Here is a 17,291-nt window from a genome sequence, read left to right on the forward strand (position 1 = left end):
AGAATTTGAAAAACTTAAAATATGAGCTAATTTTATCCCTAATCTATCCCCAATGAGCAAGCCTGTGGCAACGGTGGCAAGGAAAAACTCCCTCAGATGACATGAGGAAGAAACCTCAAGAGGAACCAGACTCAAAAGGGAACCCATCCTCTGTGTGACAGAGCAAGCCTTGTTGCTTGACCATTTTAAAAACTCTCAGGGTCTATCTAACTTAGGTAAGCTGCTGGCACATTTGTCCATTTTGTGTTCTGCAGAGTTGGCAGATTTGATCCATAGTTTCCCTTGTTTGTTTTCTGACACCCCGGTCACACGCATCTGATCGAACATGACATTGAGGGTGGAGATGCTAAACCAATAAAACAGAGGTTCTACCAGGTGAATACTGACAAACTGAAACATCTAGATGGTGAGATTACTTATATGTTGGAGAATGGTATAGCTGAACCCGGTTCCTCTAGTTGGGCTTCTCCATGTTTACTTGTTCCTAAGGCAGATGGCACGCTATGCTTCTGCACTGATTTTCGCAAGGTCAATGCTGTCACTAAGTCAGATTCTTTTCCCCTTCTGAGAATGGAAGACTGCATAGACCAAGTAGGTGCTGCAAAATTTGTAAGCAAGTTAGATCTGCTAAAAGGATATTGGCAAGTGCCACTGTCCAGCCAGGCAGATTAGATTGCTGTGTTTATAACATGTAAAGGGTTGTATTCCTACTCCATTATGCTGTTTGGGCTTTGGATGCGAGGCTCACAGTCAACCTCTCAAAGTGTGAGTTTGCAAGGGTGACTGTGACCTACCTTGGTCAGGTGATTGGGCAGGGGCAGGGGCAAGTGCACCCTGTCAGTGCAAAAGTTCAAGCAGTTGAGCGGTTCCCAGTGCCAACAACTAAAAAAAGAACTTGTATGGTTCCTTGGCCTTGTGGGCTATTACGGAAGTTTCTGTAGAAACTTTTCTACTGTTGTGACACCTCTCACTAACTTGCTTAGAGAGAAGGAAAAGTTTGTTTGGTCTGCTCTTTGTCAGAATGCTTTTCAGCAGGTTAAAAGGCTTCTCTGCATCGCTCCGGTTCTGGCTGTGCCATGTTTTGACCATTCGTTCAAGCTCTGTGGATGCTAGCCAGGAGGGTGCCAGGGCTGTCCTCATGCAGGAGGATGACCGCGGCATAAACAAGCCTGTAAGCTTCTTCTCGAGGTAAGGTAATTCTTGTCAGTTGAATTATTCAGTTGTTGAGAAGGAGACTTTGGTGCTGATCTTGACTTTGAGACATTTTGATGTTTATGTTGGTGGCAGTGCTCCAGTTGTGGTCTTCTTGGACCACAATCCACTCACATTTCTTAATTCTTTACATTGTCCAAACCAGAGATTAATTAGATGGTCCCTCTACCTACAGTCTTATTGCCCGGATGTCCATCACATCAAGGGAACTGACAACGTGGTGGCAGACGCGCTGTCTAGGGCTCCCCTGGTCTAACTGTCCTCACTTCCTATTGCTCTTCTCTTGCCTCTCCCTATACTCTTAAATTGCTGTCTAGGTGCACTGGTTGCTGAGTTGGTGAAGCCGTAAAGTGGATGCTGAGCTGTGGGAGTGGGAAAGAATAAATCTGGCCTCCCCCTCATCCCAGTGGAGCTTTCTTTTCTCCCATCACTGCACATTGTTTTTGTTCCATGTAACATGCCACATCATATTGTCCACTCATCCATGCACACACCTCAGGCTACTGACTTTACTGACATTCACTCTCCATCGCTTTATTTTGTTATGTTTGGCCTTAATACTGCATCCTTGTTTTTTTGTCATGGCTCTTGAGCCAAGTCATGATACTGTACACAGCCTGGATTGGTCTAGACCAAAACACAGTTACACAGTGGGCAGGGAAGCAGGGGAGAGGTGCAGCCTGAACAGGTGGGTCTTCAGTCTGCACTTGAAGGTGGTCAGGGAGTCAGCAGTTCTGAACTCAATGGGAAGGTCATTCCACCAGCAGGGAACCAGGACAGACAGTAGTCTTGAATGGGCTGGGTAGAAGTGGGGGGGGGGGGCACCACTAGTAGCGGAGTGTAGGGATCTGCCTGGTGTGTAGGGACGGAGCAGACTCTTGAGGTATGCTGGCCCTAAGTGCAGGTCAGCAAGCAGAGGGGTGACATGGGAACAGTGAGGGAGGCTGTAGACCAGGCAAGCTGCAGTGTTCTGGATGAGCTGCAGGGGTCTGATGGCAGAAGCTGGAAGGCCAGCAAGGAGAGAGTTGCAGTAGTCCAAGCAGGAGAGGATCAGCACTTGGACCAGGAGCTGGGTAGAGTAGGTGGTAAGAAAAGGGCAGATCCTTTGGATGTTGTAGAGGAGGAATCTACACGTTCAGGTCACTGCAGTGATGTTCGTTGAGGAGGAGAGTTTGTCATTGAACACAACCCCTAGGTTCTTCGCACTGGGTGAAGGAGACCTAGAGATGTCCCCCTAGAGATGACAATGCCCAGGGATGGAGAGGATGGAGCAGGAACGTAGATTACCTCTGTCTTGCCTGGGTTGAGCTTCAAGTGATGGTTGTCCATCCAGCTCTGGATGTCACACAGGCAAGCAGAGATGGAAGCAGAGATCTGTGTGTCAGAAGGAGGAAAAGAAAGAAACAGTTGGGTGTCAACAGCTTGTTGACATAGCTGGTAACTGATGCTGTGTACTCCTCTAAGTTAGTGTAGTTGCCATTGGCTGTAGCCTCCCTAAACAAGTCCCAGTCAGTTCTCTCAAAACAGTCCTGGAGAGCAGAGATGGCTCCTTCTGGACAGGTTTTTACCTGTTTTAGAACCAGTTTGGAGCATTTGATGAGCAGTCTGTATGCTGGAATTAGCATAACAGAGATGTGGTCTGAGAAGCGGGGGTGGGGCTCTGTCCAGTACACCCTGGGAATGTTTGTGTAAACAAGATCCAGCGCGTTTGCCGTTCTTGTTTCAAACCCCTAATTATTTTACTAATAAGTGAAGCCTTGAATTTTAAAATCTAAGTTAAAACAGACTGATTACTTAAAGCAATGTCTCTGAATGAGTGACAGTAGTGTACTGTAGTACCATGTACTCTACAATGTGTACTACACTGTCTTACAGAAGTACAGTGTATGTACATTACAGGAGCGCAGTGCAGCGCCCCCTCTGGTGATGTGGATAGAAGTATGGTGGTCTGACGCAGGCCTTTTTAACCTGGAAACTGCAATGTGATTCTTGAATCAGTGAATCAAACAGCACTGAAAAAAGGGTTTAAGCTCATGAAACTGATTTATTGGAAATGTAATGAAAATTTTACAATCCAAACAGTGAATAAAAACACAGCAGTAATGTAAAACCAGCAGTGCAGTGAGAGAGAGAGAGAGAGTGCGCGCGTGCAGTTCCCTCTGAAAGTGTTGGAATGGCAGCATGGTGCTATTGGTGGTTAATATGTTGGACCACTGAGTGGAAGGGTTCGAGTTCACATATTCCAATATATGTTTAATCACTTAAAAAATGCGCGGGCTCAAACCAAAGGTGCTTTGTTCTAAGATGTTTAACACAACTAGATGTACAGTTGTGCTCATAAGTTTACATACCCTGGCAGAATCTATGATTCTTTGACCATTTTTCAGAGAATATGAATGATAACACAAAAACATCTTTTCCACTCATGCTTAGTGGTTGGGTGAAACCATTTATTGTCAAACGACTGTGTTTTCTCTTTTTAAATCATAATGACAACAGAAACTACCCAAATAACCCTGATCAAAAGTTCACATCTCATCTCATCTCATCTCATTATCTCTAGCCGCTTTATCCTTCTACAGGGTCGCAGGCAAGCTGGAGCCTATCCCAGCTGACTACGGGCGAAAGGTGGGGTTCACCCTGGACAAGTCGCCAGGTCATCACAGGGCTGACACATAGACACAGACAACCATTCACACTCACATTCACACCTACGGTCAATTTAGAGTCACCAGTTAACCTAACCTGCATGTCTTTGGACTGTGGGGGAAACCGGAGCACCCGGAGGAAACCCACGCAGACACGGGGAGAACATGCAAACTCCGCACAGAAAGGCCCTCACCGGCCCCGGGGCTCGAACCCAGGACCTTCTTGCTGTGAGGCGACAGTGCTAACCACTACACCACCGTGCCACCCCCAAAAGTTCACATACCCTGGTGATTTTGGCCTGATAACATGCACAGAAGTTGACACAAATGGGTTTGAATGGCTACTAAAGGTAACGCCCTCACCTGTGATCTGTTTGCTTGTAATCAGTGTGTGTGCATAAAAGCTGAGTGAGTTTCTGGGATCCAGACAGACTCTCGCATCTTTCATCCAGCCACTGACGTTTCTGGATTCTGAGTCATGGGGAAAGCAAAAGAATTGTCAATGGATCTATGGGAAAAGGTAGTTGAACTGTGTAAAACAGGAAAGGGATACAAAAAGATATCCAAGGAATTGATGATGCCAGTCAGCAGTGTTCAAACTGTGATTAACAAATGGAAAATCAGGGGCTCTGTTAAAACCAAGCAAATGCCACAAAGTATCTCGCCTACAATATGCCAAACAGCACAGAGACGAGCCTCAAAACTTCTGGAATAAGGTAATTTGGAGTGATGAGACCAAATTGAACTTTTTGGGCACAACCATAAACATTGCATTTGGAGAGGTGTCAACAAGGCCTATGATGAAAGGAACACCATTCCTACTGTAAAGCACGGAGGTGGATCGCTGATGTTTTGGGGACGTGTGAGCTACAAAGGCACAGGAAACTTGGTCAAAGTTGAAGGAAAGATGAATGCAGCACGTTATCAGCAAATACTGCAGGCAAATTTGCACTCATCAGCCCGGAAGCTGCGCATGGGACGTACTTGGACGTTCCAACATGACAACGATCCAAAACACAAGGCCAAGTCGACCTGTCATTGGCTACAGCAGAACAAAGTGAAGGTTCTGGAGTGGCCATCTCAGTCTCCTGACCTCAATATCATTGAGCCACTCTGGGGAGATCTCAAGCGCACAGTTCATGCAAGACAGCCCAGGAATTTACAGGAACTGGAGGCTTTTTGCCAAGAAGAATGGGCAGCTTTACCATCTGAGAAAATAAAGAGCCTCATCCACAACGACCACAAAAGACTTCAGGCTGTCATTGATGTTAGAGGGGGCAATACACGGTATTAAGAACTGGGGCATGTAAACTTTTGATCAGGGTCATTTGGATGTTTTTTGTTGTCATTATGATTTAAAAATAGAAAACACAGTTGTTTATCAATAAATGGCTTCACCCAACCACTAACCATGTGTGGGGAAAAAAGTTTTTGTGTTATCATTCATATTCTCTGAAAAAAGGTCAAGAAAGCAAAAATTCTGCCAGGGTATGTAAACTTATGAGCACAACTGTAAATATGAGGAAATGAAAGCAGAAATTCTGACTGATCTCCTCATCATCGGATCTCAAACCCAAATGTCTTCAGTGTAAAATAAAAGAGTTTGCCTTGCTGTTCCAGTACTTTTGGAGTGTGTGTGAGAGAGAGAGAGTGTAAGAGCTGCTCAAACACTTTATAGAGAACATTTATACAGAACATTAACACTCATTATAAAGTTACAGATACGTCTCTTTAATTTTCAGACTGAACAGTTGTGAGAAAACAAACAGCGCGCGCACACAAATAGATAGATAGATAGATAGATAGATAGAAATTACTAAATTAAATTACTTTTAACAAATCAATCTAATGTAATAAATTAACAATTTAAACTGATCAAAATATGACCAAGTAACCTTATTCTGCACAAAATGTGGAGTTTCAGCTGCTGCACGAAATTATAAACAACACTGCTGTTCATGAACACTGTTAAATAATGCTACACATAATTTTCACAGAACAATACAGAGATCTGTCTACACACCTGGTGCAAATTTAACAACAATCATTACATAAAGTCGAAACGGCACTCACTGAACTCATGAGATTCATGCTTTCTATTTTAATTCATTTGAGCGTTTTCCAGAATTTTATGTTAAAATATAAACATTTATCTACTTTTTTCCTGGTAACCCTTCAGCTATTCCTCTTTACTACTTTAAATATGCAACAGAAGAGCAATAGTTTAATATTTTCCAATTATTGTGATAATTGAGATTATAAATAACTGGATTTAGGAAGATTTTGTGATCAACGTGAGAAGATCATTCTCACAAGTCCATAAACTGAGAATAATTATCAATCATCACTTTCTTACACACATTCTACTACAACTTTAAAATTTAACTTAGTAATAAAATTTAACCATGAACTTTGTGTGTTTTCATTCAGTGCTGCTGCTCTTCGTGAAATTAGAGCTGAATCTTCATGAATCATCCAAATTAATCTGATCCACTGTTCATTCAGTGCTACTGCTTTCAACCAAAACATCAAACCAGAATCAGATTCAGATGTAATTGATGTTTTTCTGAATAGAAACAGGAATGGAATAATCTAAATCTGTCTTAGTCAGAATAAAAATGATTAATTAATTAATTTATGTTTAATAAAAGAATGTGAACTGTGTTGTTTGCAGTGAGCAGGTGTCTGCCTGCCTGCCTGCCTGCCTGTCTCTCTCTCTCTCTATGGGTGGTAAAAGAGAGCAACTGTCCAGTTACTCTCTTTTACCACCCATGGTTTACTATGACCTGGATGACTGAGAATCTTCACAGACGTGTCTCTCTCTCTCTCTCTCTCTCTCTCTCTCACACACACACACACACACACACACACAAGTATGGTCCAAAAGTCTAAATGTAACATCAACAGTTGGTCAAATTCATCAGTTATCAAATCTTCACATCATTTTGTCACATGATCACTGGGCTCCAATCAGAGGAGTGTGTTCACGGGAAAGCCAAATGTTCCATCAAGAGAAAGTTCCTGGTGTTCAGAGTCGGTTACGCAGTGGCTTCAGTGGATTCTCTGAGCTCCACATTCAGGCTATTAAATCAGCTGTGTGTATTTCTCACCTCTGAGGTGGACAGAAGCAGCATTTTTCAATCGAGGTGAAAAGTCAGTGACTTGACAGGCAACAAATAACATGTATTTTATTAATATTTATAACATATTGAGGTGATGAAACTTTACCATGTCAATGTGCTCTCCTGTAAAGAAAACATGCTCCCGGTTTGAAGGATAATCTGACTGAGTGCTCACGCTACACTGACAGAGACACTTTAACTTCACTCATAATTTTATCTATAAAATTCCGTTCTCTGGATCAGCGAGGTCTGGGATCTCTCATTAACATGCATCTCCTTCAATGTTCTCCTTGCGAAAAAAAAAATTGTGGATTTTTAAAGTGAGGACATCATTAATTAATGAAGTGTTATATTTATTCTCCTCATATGACATTCCACAGTGTTGAATTGTATTTACAACCAAAACATAAATTTCAGCGTCACATTTCATATTTACGTTAAACTGTCAGACAGCTGCACTGAATACTCGAGCCGATATCATGGAAAAAAATGCATTTGTGTTCAAAGTCACAATCACGTGCAACTGAGACATGCTTCTGTTTTAACCCCCCCCATGCATCACGCTCACGTAATCTCTGAACATCACTTTGTTTTTGAGGTCCAAATACCAATGTGCACAATGTCAGGATTAAATCCTCATGAGAAATAATTACTAGGTTCCCAATGAGCAAAATGAGCGTGAAAGAGGGCGGAGACTAAAGCAGAGCAGAATATTAATCTTTAAAGAAGCATGTTATTTATATTAAATAACAGATCAGTGAAAATGTGGGTCAGTGAGTAGAAGGAGCAAATGTTTGTTCACTGATGATATGTTTGGATGCTGCCCTCACTGGGTTTATATTTGTACAGTACTTTCTGCAGCAAATCATCATAAATACCGTAATTTTACATTATTTTAACTGACACTGTTATATTTCTGTTGCATTGAGCTGCTTAGTGCTGTCAAGCTTTAGCCACATTCTCATTAGCATCGAGTCACATTCATATCATTCACATTGCACCAGGAAATATAATATATACTTATATACAGTTAGATCACACGGTGTGTGTGTGTGTGTGTGTGTGTGTGTTAATGCATAGCACAGTTATAATGCAGATTCATAGTAACAATTTACCTCAAACCTAAAACTCCAAATAACACCACTGTGTGTGTTCCAGTCCTGCTTTGAGTGCTCCTCCATGCACTGCACCATTATATATTATACTGTTACATACACGGGGAGGTGATGTACAGATACACAGAGCACCCAGAAAGTTTTCACCCCTCAGTTATGACTTCTCTTTCTGCTGTACTGCAACATCCATCATCTGTAAGCGCTTTATCCTGTCCTACAGGGTCGCAGGCGAGCTGGATCCTATCCCAGCTGACTATGGGTGAGAGGCGGGGTTCACCCTGGACAAGTCGCCAGGTCATCACAGGGCTGACACATAGAGACAAACAGCCATTCACACTTTTATCTAATCTAATCTAATCTAATCTAATCTAATCTAATCTAATCTAATCTAATTCATACCTACGGTCAATTTAGAGCCACCAATTATCCTAACCTGCATGTCTTTGGACTGTGAGGGAAACCGGAGCACCCGGAGGAAACCCACATGGACACGGGGAGAACATGCAAACTCCGCAAAGAAAGGCCCTCGCCGGCCACGGGGCTCGAACCCAGAACCTTCTTGCTGTGAGGCGACAGCGCTAACCACTACACCACCGTGCTGCAACATTAATCCGATCAAAATGGGATTCTTTTCTGCTCCTTTCTAAGTGACTCTCCACCGAAATAAAATTAAAGTATTTAGAAGCCTTCAGAATTTTTTGATCATGATCTAAATCTCAAACCAATGTTTTGGTTTCTTCTCCGATTTCTCAGTGCAGATTTTCTCCAAAGCTACTCAATCAGTTGGATAAAGCTGGTGGACAGCAATTTTCAGGTCACAGATTTTAAATTGGATTGAAGTCTGGGCTTGAACTCATCCATTGCTTTGTAGTTTTTGCTCATCATCCTATTGGAACGTGTATTTTTGCCCTAAATGCAGAGGTCTGGCTGACTGGAAGAGTTTCTCCTCAGCAATTTGCTTTTATTTGACTCCAACCATGTTTCCTGTGATGGACACAAACTTTCCAGTTCCTCCTGCTGAAAACCAACCAGAGAGCATGATGTTACCACCACCGTGCTTCATCACAGGAATGGTGTTACTGGTGTTATGGGATGTGTCTGGTTTGTGCTGAACACTGAACTTCAACATTAGAACACTTTAGTCTCATCAGACCACAAAATCATTTCCCAAAAGCTCTCAGATTTTCTCACTTCCTCAGAACAGGCTTCCTGCTGGCTGCAGTCCCACAGAGACTGGATCTGTGAAGAGCTGAGGATGAAGTGAAGGTCTGCAGACGTTCTTCTACTTCAGCTCTGTAACAGTGTAGTAGTTGGACCCTTGGACATTTCTCTGAAAATTGCACTTCTTACCTGAGCACTCAGCTCGGCCTCATCTCTGTTATGCCATTTTTCCCCCACTTTTCAGAATAAATTTTACGGTGCATCGAGGAAGATTCTAAACTTTGCCAGTGTTTTAATAACCATCTCCAATCTTTGCCCCCTAACAAGTTCATACTGAATCTTCATGGGCACATCTTTGGTCTTGATGACAGCAAATTTATGCCATTTAGCTGTTAGTGTGGGGCAACTCAGAGATGTTTACTGTGCAAGCATACAGTTGGCTGCAGGTGGATTTAAAATGAACACAGGTGAACCCCCTGGTTAAGATTTTTAGTGTTTGCTCTCAAAAAAACCAATACTAGTCCTCGTTTAGTGTTCTAAAAGAAACGGGAGTCAAATATGCAATTTTATACTTTTATTTATTTAAAAATTATTCTGGGCATGGCACAGTGGTGCAGTGGTTATCACTGTCGCCTCACAGCAAGAAGGTTCTGGGTTTGAGCCTCAGGTCTGTGTGGGTTCCTCTGGTTTTCTCCACAGTCCAAAGACGTGGATTAAATCAGCTAGCTCCTCTAAATCCCCCAGAGGTGTGAGTGCGTGATGATTGTGTGTCTCTGTGATAGATTGGTGACCCGCCCAGGGTGAACCCCGCCCCTCACCTGGAGTCAGCTGGGATTGGCTCCAGCTCCCCTGATGGATAAGTGCTATAGATAATGAATGAATAAATCATTCCATTCTGAGAATATCTAAATTCTATTTCTATTTAATTTTATTTCTATAAACAGTCACTTCAAAAGGAGCAGAAAAAACCCCCATGATAATATACTACTCCAATAAGATGCTGCAATACAGCAAAAAGAGAAATAATCACTGGGGGTGAATACTTTCTGGAGGCACTGTATAAATCTGAACATAACCCAACAACACTAATCTATCCAGAAGGTCTTAGTTCAGAAATCTTCACTAAAACTGCTTTCAAATTTTACATAAACAATTTATATAAAGTGGTCGACTGTAACAGAAGATTTGCTGCACAGATCGAGACAGAAATCTGAACGATGGTGTGTTTGTTCAGCTGTTTCTGAATCTCAGTCCTCCAGTTAAAGGATACAAGTTTACACAGGGTTACACCATCAATCCTTTCTCTTTTGTTGGTACGTAAACAATGCCTTGACTATAAAAATCCATGTTAATGAATTTTTTGATTTAGTAAATTTATGTCAGCAGCCATAGAGCTCTCTCTCTCTCACACACACACACACACACACACACACACACACACACACAGTTTATCTCCTCTCTGAAGCAAGCAGCAGGTTGATATTTAATATTAAATATAACAGCATTATATTTCAGCGTAGTCATGTTCTACAAAGCATAAAGGCATTTTCAGCAGCTATGACTCGACTAAAACAGACTTCACATTCCTCACACGACTTATTTACCGCCTCGCTTAGCATTTGCAGGTGCGGATTTATTTTTTCCTGCAGCAGATGGCACTGTTATCTTCACACCTCCTCCAGGTTCCACAATGGAGTTGATCACTGAGGAGTTACAGAAATAAAGAACAATTAAAGCATATGAACCAAATCTGAACCCTTCTAAACACTAATCAGTAAATAAATGAGTGTGAGGGTGTGGGGTCTAACCCTCCAGCTGTCTCTGGACTCTCCTCAGCTCCTGCAGAATGGATGAGATTTCCTGCAGCACACAAATTAATATTAACTCAAATAAAAACTCACATCGAGCTTCAACAGGTGGAATTAAAGTGAAACACACTTGCTGGGTTAAAGCAACAAGGGAACGGAAAGAATAAAAGCTGAAGAGATGAGATGGCCTGATCACACCCAGTCACATTAAATCAGATTCACAGCAATGCAAAACACACACCAACACGATGTTTAGTTAAAGTCCTGTGGGTTTCAGGTGACTCTCTCTCCTCTGCGCCTGTTTCAAGTCAAACACTGTCAATGTTTTTCCACACGTTAATGTCAGAGTCTGCATGTTGTTAATCTGACAAAGTGAATGCTATGTTAAAGACCCACTGACAGTCATTTCGTATTAATTTGTAAACAAACAATATATGACTCCAAAGATAAATTCTGGTTTTAATTCTTGGTTTAACTGTCCGTTTTAAACATCAGAAGTAATTTTAAATTTCACGCAGGGAGATTGACCTGGATATGAACTGGGCTCATTCAGAGATGCCGGAAGTGACGTCACATCAGTGTGTCGTTTTTGTTTACAAGTCACTATGTTGGTTCAGTTCTCACAAGTCTTGTGATATTGAGCTGTGGTTTTGTTGTGATTTCCTTGCGTGAAAAAGTTAAATGGCATCTAACCGAAAAGGGATTATATGTGTGGCTTACGGGTGTTCTAACACCACGTCGGAAGGAGTGAAACTCCATTCCTTTCCTTGGAAAAAACACCCTGAAATAGCAAAAGAGTGGGAAAGAAACGTTTCCAAAACACGTGCGAACTGGAAGTCAACAAAATGGTCACGTCTCTGTTCAGCACATTTCGAGGAGCACTGTTTCACTTTGTCGTCCAGAACTCGAAGAACATTTGATCCAACTTATCCACTGGTGTTGGAGGAGTCAGCTGTGCCGACGTTGTTTGACAGGCCCGGGCCGAATCAATCTGTCAAAAGAGAAACAGATGACAGCAGACCCCCCGAAGGGGCGGTCAAAAAGCGAAAGTCCGGTGGTGCCTTTGCCAAAAGAGAACGAGCCAGGGTACGTGGCTATGTGTTGTTATTCAATACATGTATGTTGTTTAAAATTTGTTGTAACGTCACAAATGCGTCTTATACCATTGCATATTACTTATCAATAGGCCAAAGCAGCTAATACCAGTAATGTACAACAACTGAAAGGCCAATACCTTGTTTCATATATTTCAGGGATGCAAACAGCGCGCCTTTTGGCGGATGGCGCCTTTTTCACGGCTGAATCGCGCAGATCCGAATTTTTTTTTTGGGGGGGGGGGCGTTGGAATGTCTGATTATAATTTCAAAGTAAATTCTGTATTAAAATTACTAAATAAGCAAATCCGTTACAGTCCATGAAACAGGAAGTATAAGGATGAGGAAAAAACAGTTTAAATCGGGAAGCTGCGCACATTTGCGCAGTCCTGCCGCTCAGGCTGCGCAAATGTGTGCAGCTTCCCGATTTAAACTGTTTTTTCCTCATCCTTATACTTCCTGTTTCATGGACTGTAATGGATTTGCTTATTTAGTAATTTTAATACAGAATTTACTTTGAAATTATAATCAGACACTCCAACGCCCCCCCCCCCCCCCAAAAAAAAAATTCAGATCTGCGCGATTCAGCTGTGAAAAAGGCGCCATTCGCCAAAAGGCGCACTGTTTGCATCCCTGAATTTAGTTAGGATAATATACATGATATATGTGTGGAGTGATAGATATAAGATGTCATCCGGCATGTTTTGAAAGTTTGTGAACCCTTTAGAGTTTTTGATATTTCTGCATAAATATGACCTAAACTTCTGGTAGCTACTGTATCTAACATGATCTAACAGGAGCTTAGACATGTTTTTTGGAGTGGGACCAATAGTGTGACGTGACCAGGACCATATGTTTAAGACATTATGCTGTTTAAACAGAATCTTTAATAGACGTGAGGGCAGAAAATCTCGATAGCTTCCCTGCTTCATGTTTTGTTTTCATGCAATCCAGAACGACATACACTGATGTGACGTCACTCGCCCTAGCGGCAAAAACGGGCAAATGGCTCATGGCGCTTGTAGAAGCCGGGGCAAAAAACACAAAATCGGCTCTGAAATTCTTGATTTTCTACAAAGACGACCCTTTATTCAAGTTGAGTTTTGGATATTTTATTTCACAATACAGCAATAAAACAATAAATACACATATTACGTGGTGTAAAAAGTTGTGTCAGTGGGTCTTTAAATATGCAGTTTGTAGTGTTAACATACTTCAGGCCCAGAACTCACACTGTCCTGTATCAAGGCTGAAACTCGGCAGTCACACGGTCACCAGTGGCGACTAAAAACTGACCAGGGCCACCAAAAGTTGAGGTGTGGTCACCTGAAGGGCAACTATGATTTGAGAAGTATGAAAAAAAATTACATTAAAAATTAAATAAAATGTTCCTTCCTTGGAGTACTTTTCTTTGCTTTCCTTTCCTCAACTGTAAGTTCATGAATTCTAGTAAAAGTTTAGTTCTAAAGTGCAAAATTCAAAGCCGTTCGTGAATTTTCAGATCGCGCCACAATATCCACTGCTGTGTCCGAAATCACTCACTACTCACTATACAGTGGACTATATAGTGAGTTCGCCATTTTGCAGTGCTGTCTGAATGTATAGTGAGAATTATTACACCCTATATAGTGCACTCATAGTATCCCACAATGCACCATTAGTACAGGTAGGTAGTGTACAACCGATGGGCACTAACCAAGCAATATATCCCATCATGCATTGTGGTCATGCTCAAAGAAAAGCTGTTTCATAAGTATTTTTGATTGAGTATAACAGTAGCTTGTTTTTCCTTATGACAACAGGTACGAGACAAATTTATGAGTTGTGGCGCAAAAATGGTGATAATATCGTAGTGTATTGAGGTGAACGAATGGATGAAGAAACACATTATAAACGGACATTCAAGTACAATTAAAAATAGTAAGAGAATAGAAAATAAGCTAAAATAGAATAAGACAAATAAAATACAAGAATAAAAGTTACAGTGCAGAGCGAGGAATTAATCACAAACCTCAAATTTGATTTAATAAAAGGCAGCGGCAAAGAAGAAAGTATTCAGCCTTGATGTAAAAGAACTGAAAGATGCAGCAGACACAAAGCACTTTGTATTGATTAATGTGGGAAATACACTCAGTATAATATGGATTTATTATTTTGAAACCCACCAGCCGACTGATTTGGCATGTTTTAATTGTATGACAGTAATGATTTAAATAAAGGCGCGGTGGAGTAGTGTCCCAAAGTGTTTTTACATTTTACCAGTGAGCTCACTATCTCCTCCTGAGAACCAACCCAGAGACTTGTGTCCTCTGTAGTTGACATTTGTTTCACGTGCACACCCTCTTACTCTTTCAAACTATTCACTTGAATTCTGGTGTCTTGTAAAGAGTACATCCTAGGCTTTCCAATTATATATCATGTGACTAGGAGGGTTGGTGGAAAATTCCTAGTAAGGAAATCACAACAAAAGAGAAATTGAGACACATTTTTTTCTTGGTTCCCAGGAGGATACAGTCCTCTATATAGAATTCCCTATATAGTGAGTGAGTGAGTGAGTGAATTCGGACACAGCAAACAACTTTCCTGAACTCTGACCTTTCCCATGATTCATTGCTGTGTCATAGCAGAAGCCAGGCTCTTTCTTCCACTCCACTGTGTTGATGTTTGTAGTTAATGCTAATTGCTAGGGAGGTAAGATCATCTCATCTCATCTCATCTCATTATCTCTAGCCGCTTTATCCTTCTACAGGGTCGCAGGCAAGCTGGAGCCTATCCCAGCTGACTACGGGTGAAAGGCGGGGTTCACCCTGGACAAGTCGCCAGGTCATCACAGGGCTGACACATAGACACAGACAACCATTCACACTCACATTCACACCTACGCTCAATTTAGAGTCACCAGTTAACCTAACCTGCATGTCTTTGGACTGTGGGGGAAACCGGAGCACCCGGAGGAAACCCACGCGGACACGGGGAGAACATGCAAACCCCGCACAGAAAGGCCCTCGCCGGCCCCGGGGCTCGAACCCAGGACCTTCTTGCTGTGAGGCGACAGCGCTAACCACTACACCACCGTGCCGCCTGAGGTAAGATCAAAGATGACTAAAATATGGGTACACGGGTCCAATTTTCTGACGTGCTCTGGGGATAATACGATCAAAGTGCCCCATCTGTCTACCCTCACAGAATGGATAGACAACATGAAGTTGTGTCTCGACGTCAGCTACGTTGACATTGTCAATTATTTTATTCTTAGTGAGGGTGTTGATGGTGAGGAGCGAAGGAACGACAAAAGCACAGTGGTGTACAATTATCTACACAGGGATAACATTGACAAAGTTATGTGTAAAAGAGAGAGAGGGTGAGTTTGTTTGCTTAAAGGCTGAGGTTGAGCCGAGCCAGAGCAAAAAAAAAAGGAATAAATCCTGCAGTCGTGCAGCAGCTCTCATCTGGAAGGTTGGCTCTGTCAGAGTAGAGTGAGTGTATTATTGTATTGGTTTACTAATAATGTAGTGTTTATATATTGTAAGTCGCTTTGGACAAAAGAATCTGCTGAATACCATAACCATAACCATATTAACCACCGGCACCGAACTCGAGTCTAATAGAACTCTACCAGCTCACTGTACCGTGATGTCTCTTGTATCAGCTTAAGAAGCAAAAGCTAGGAGAGAAGCACAGGTTCACCATTTTAATGCAGATGCTGTCAAACTTTGGACACAATAAACATACCTTCCTTAAATAATTCCTTGTCTATGTTTTTGTCCAAGCTTCTTCAACTTCTTAACTCCCCTGATCATTCCAGATACTGGATGGGATTTGTAGGCTGTTTGTTTACACTCGTACTTCAGCACTGGTCGCTCTCGGATTCTCTCAGCTACGTGCACTTATTGTCAGTCACTTTGAATAAAAATGTCAGCTAAATGACTGTAATATAGTGTAATGTTTGAATAATGTACAATATCTAAACAACAATTACACAGAATTAATGTTGTTGATTAATCCATTTCTGGGGGCATACATTAAACACTGTGGGGTGTTATTCAAGTAAAAATGGTTTTAAATTTCTTTGTGTTTGATGAAAGGAAACTTGAGGGCCACTTTATTTTGGCCTGGGCCACTAAGAATTCAGGGATACTGGCCCCGAGTGGAGACCAAGCACTGAAGTTAATTTTTAGCCCTGCTCTATGTGTATTTGTGGCAACGGGGGCGTGGCCAAGCATCAGTCTGTGAATGGAGGGCAGAGTCAGGGAAGTGGAGAATCATTGCACCTGATGGGAATTAACCTGTGTTTGTGTGTCTTCCCCAGTGACCGCGCCCTTTAAAAGGAGAGAGAGAGAGCAGAGAAAGGGAGCTCTCTCTCCCCAACCAGAACACTTGTGTGTGTGCGCGTGTGTGGCCAGGAGAGTGTGAAAGACAAGCTGAAAAGCTAAAAATAAAAGTTTTTGAGAACTCAGTTCTGGCCTGCCGTGCTTCTGTGCTCCACCCACCTGGTCAGATACTACAGTGGTGCCAAAACCTGGGACGGAGTGCAGAAGGGGAATGGGCACATGGAGTCCTCCCCCTTCAAGGACCTGGTCCATGCCCTTGCCAAAGCCCAACAGAGCCAGCACCAGCCGCTGATCGCCCTCCGAAAGGAGCAGGAACAATGGTTTGAAGTCCTGGTGCTGGCGCAACAGGAAGATCACCAGGCGTTCCGGCACCTGCTCGTGTCAGCCGACAGCCGACTGGTCTACGTGGACCTCCACAGGGCTGTCCTCCAACGCGTGGGGCATACCCCGGAACAGCAATGGCAGCGCTTCCATGCACTGCACATGGAGGAGGTTGGCCGGCCGTTCGCATTTGGCCAGCAACTCTGGGATGCCTGCCGGTGGTGGCTGAGGACCGACAACCGTGACGCCGAAGGAATCATCGATCTGGTGGTGCTGGAACAATTCGTTGCCCGACTTCCGGAAGGAACAGTGGAGTGGGTCCAGTGCCATCACCCGGCATCACTGGATCAGGCCATCGAGCTGGTGGAGGACCATATGGTGGCCGTTCTGACGGCAGGACAGCGTGTCTCCCCTTCTCCCCTCTCTCCCTCTGTTCCTTGTCCTTGCCCCATTCCCCCACCACGGAGGCGGGGGCCGGC

The 17,291-nt window shown here is 42.7% G+C and overlaps 1 protein-coding gene across 1 annotated transcript in view; it reads right to left on the reverse strand.

Annotated features, from left to right (window-relative positions):
* Nucleotides 1-10,853: 10,853 nt before the first annotated feature.
* The window catches only part of cep170bb (centrosomal protein 170Bb), a 63,607-nt gene continuing 57,169 nt past the window's right edge, over nt 10,854-17,291 (reverse strand). The window contains exons 17-18 of the mRNA XM_060915741.1: nt 11,067-11,118; nt 10,854-10,961 (exon numbers count right to left, since the gene is read on the reverse strand). Of these exons, the coding sequence (XP_060771724.1) occupies nt 10,855-10,961; nt 11,067-11,118 (159 nt within the window). The 3' untranslated portion in view covers nt 10,854. The remainder of the gene's footprint in view (nt 10,962-11,066; nt 11,119-17,291) is intronic.

Source organism: Neoarius graeffei, chromosome 3, assembly GCF_027579695.1.
Source record: "Neoarius graeffei isolate fNeoGra1 chromosome 3, fNeoGra1.pri, whole genome shotgun sequence".
NCBI classification, from domain to species: Eukaryota; Metazoa; Chordata; class Actinopteri; order Siluriformes; family Ariidae; genus Neoarius; species Neoarius graeffei.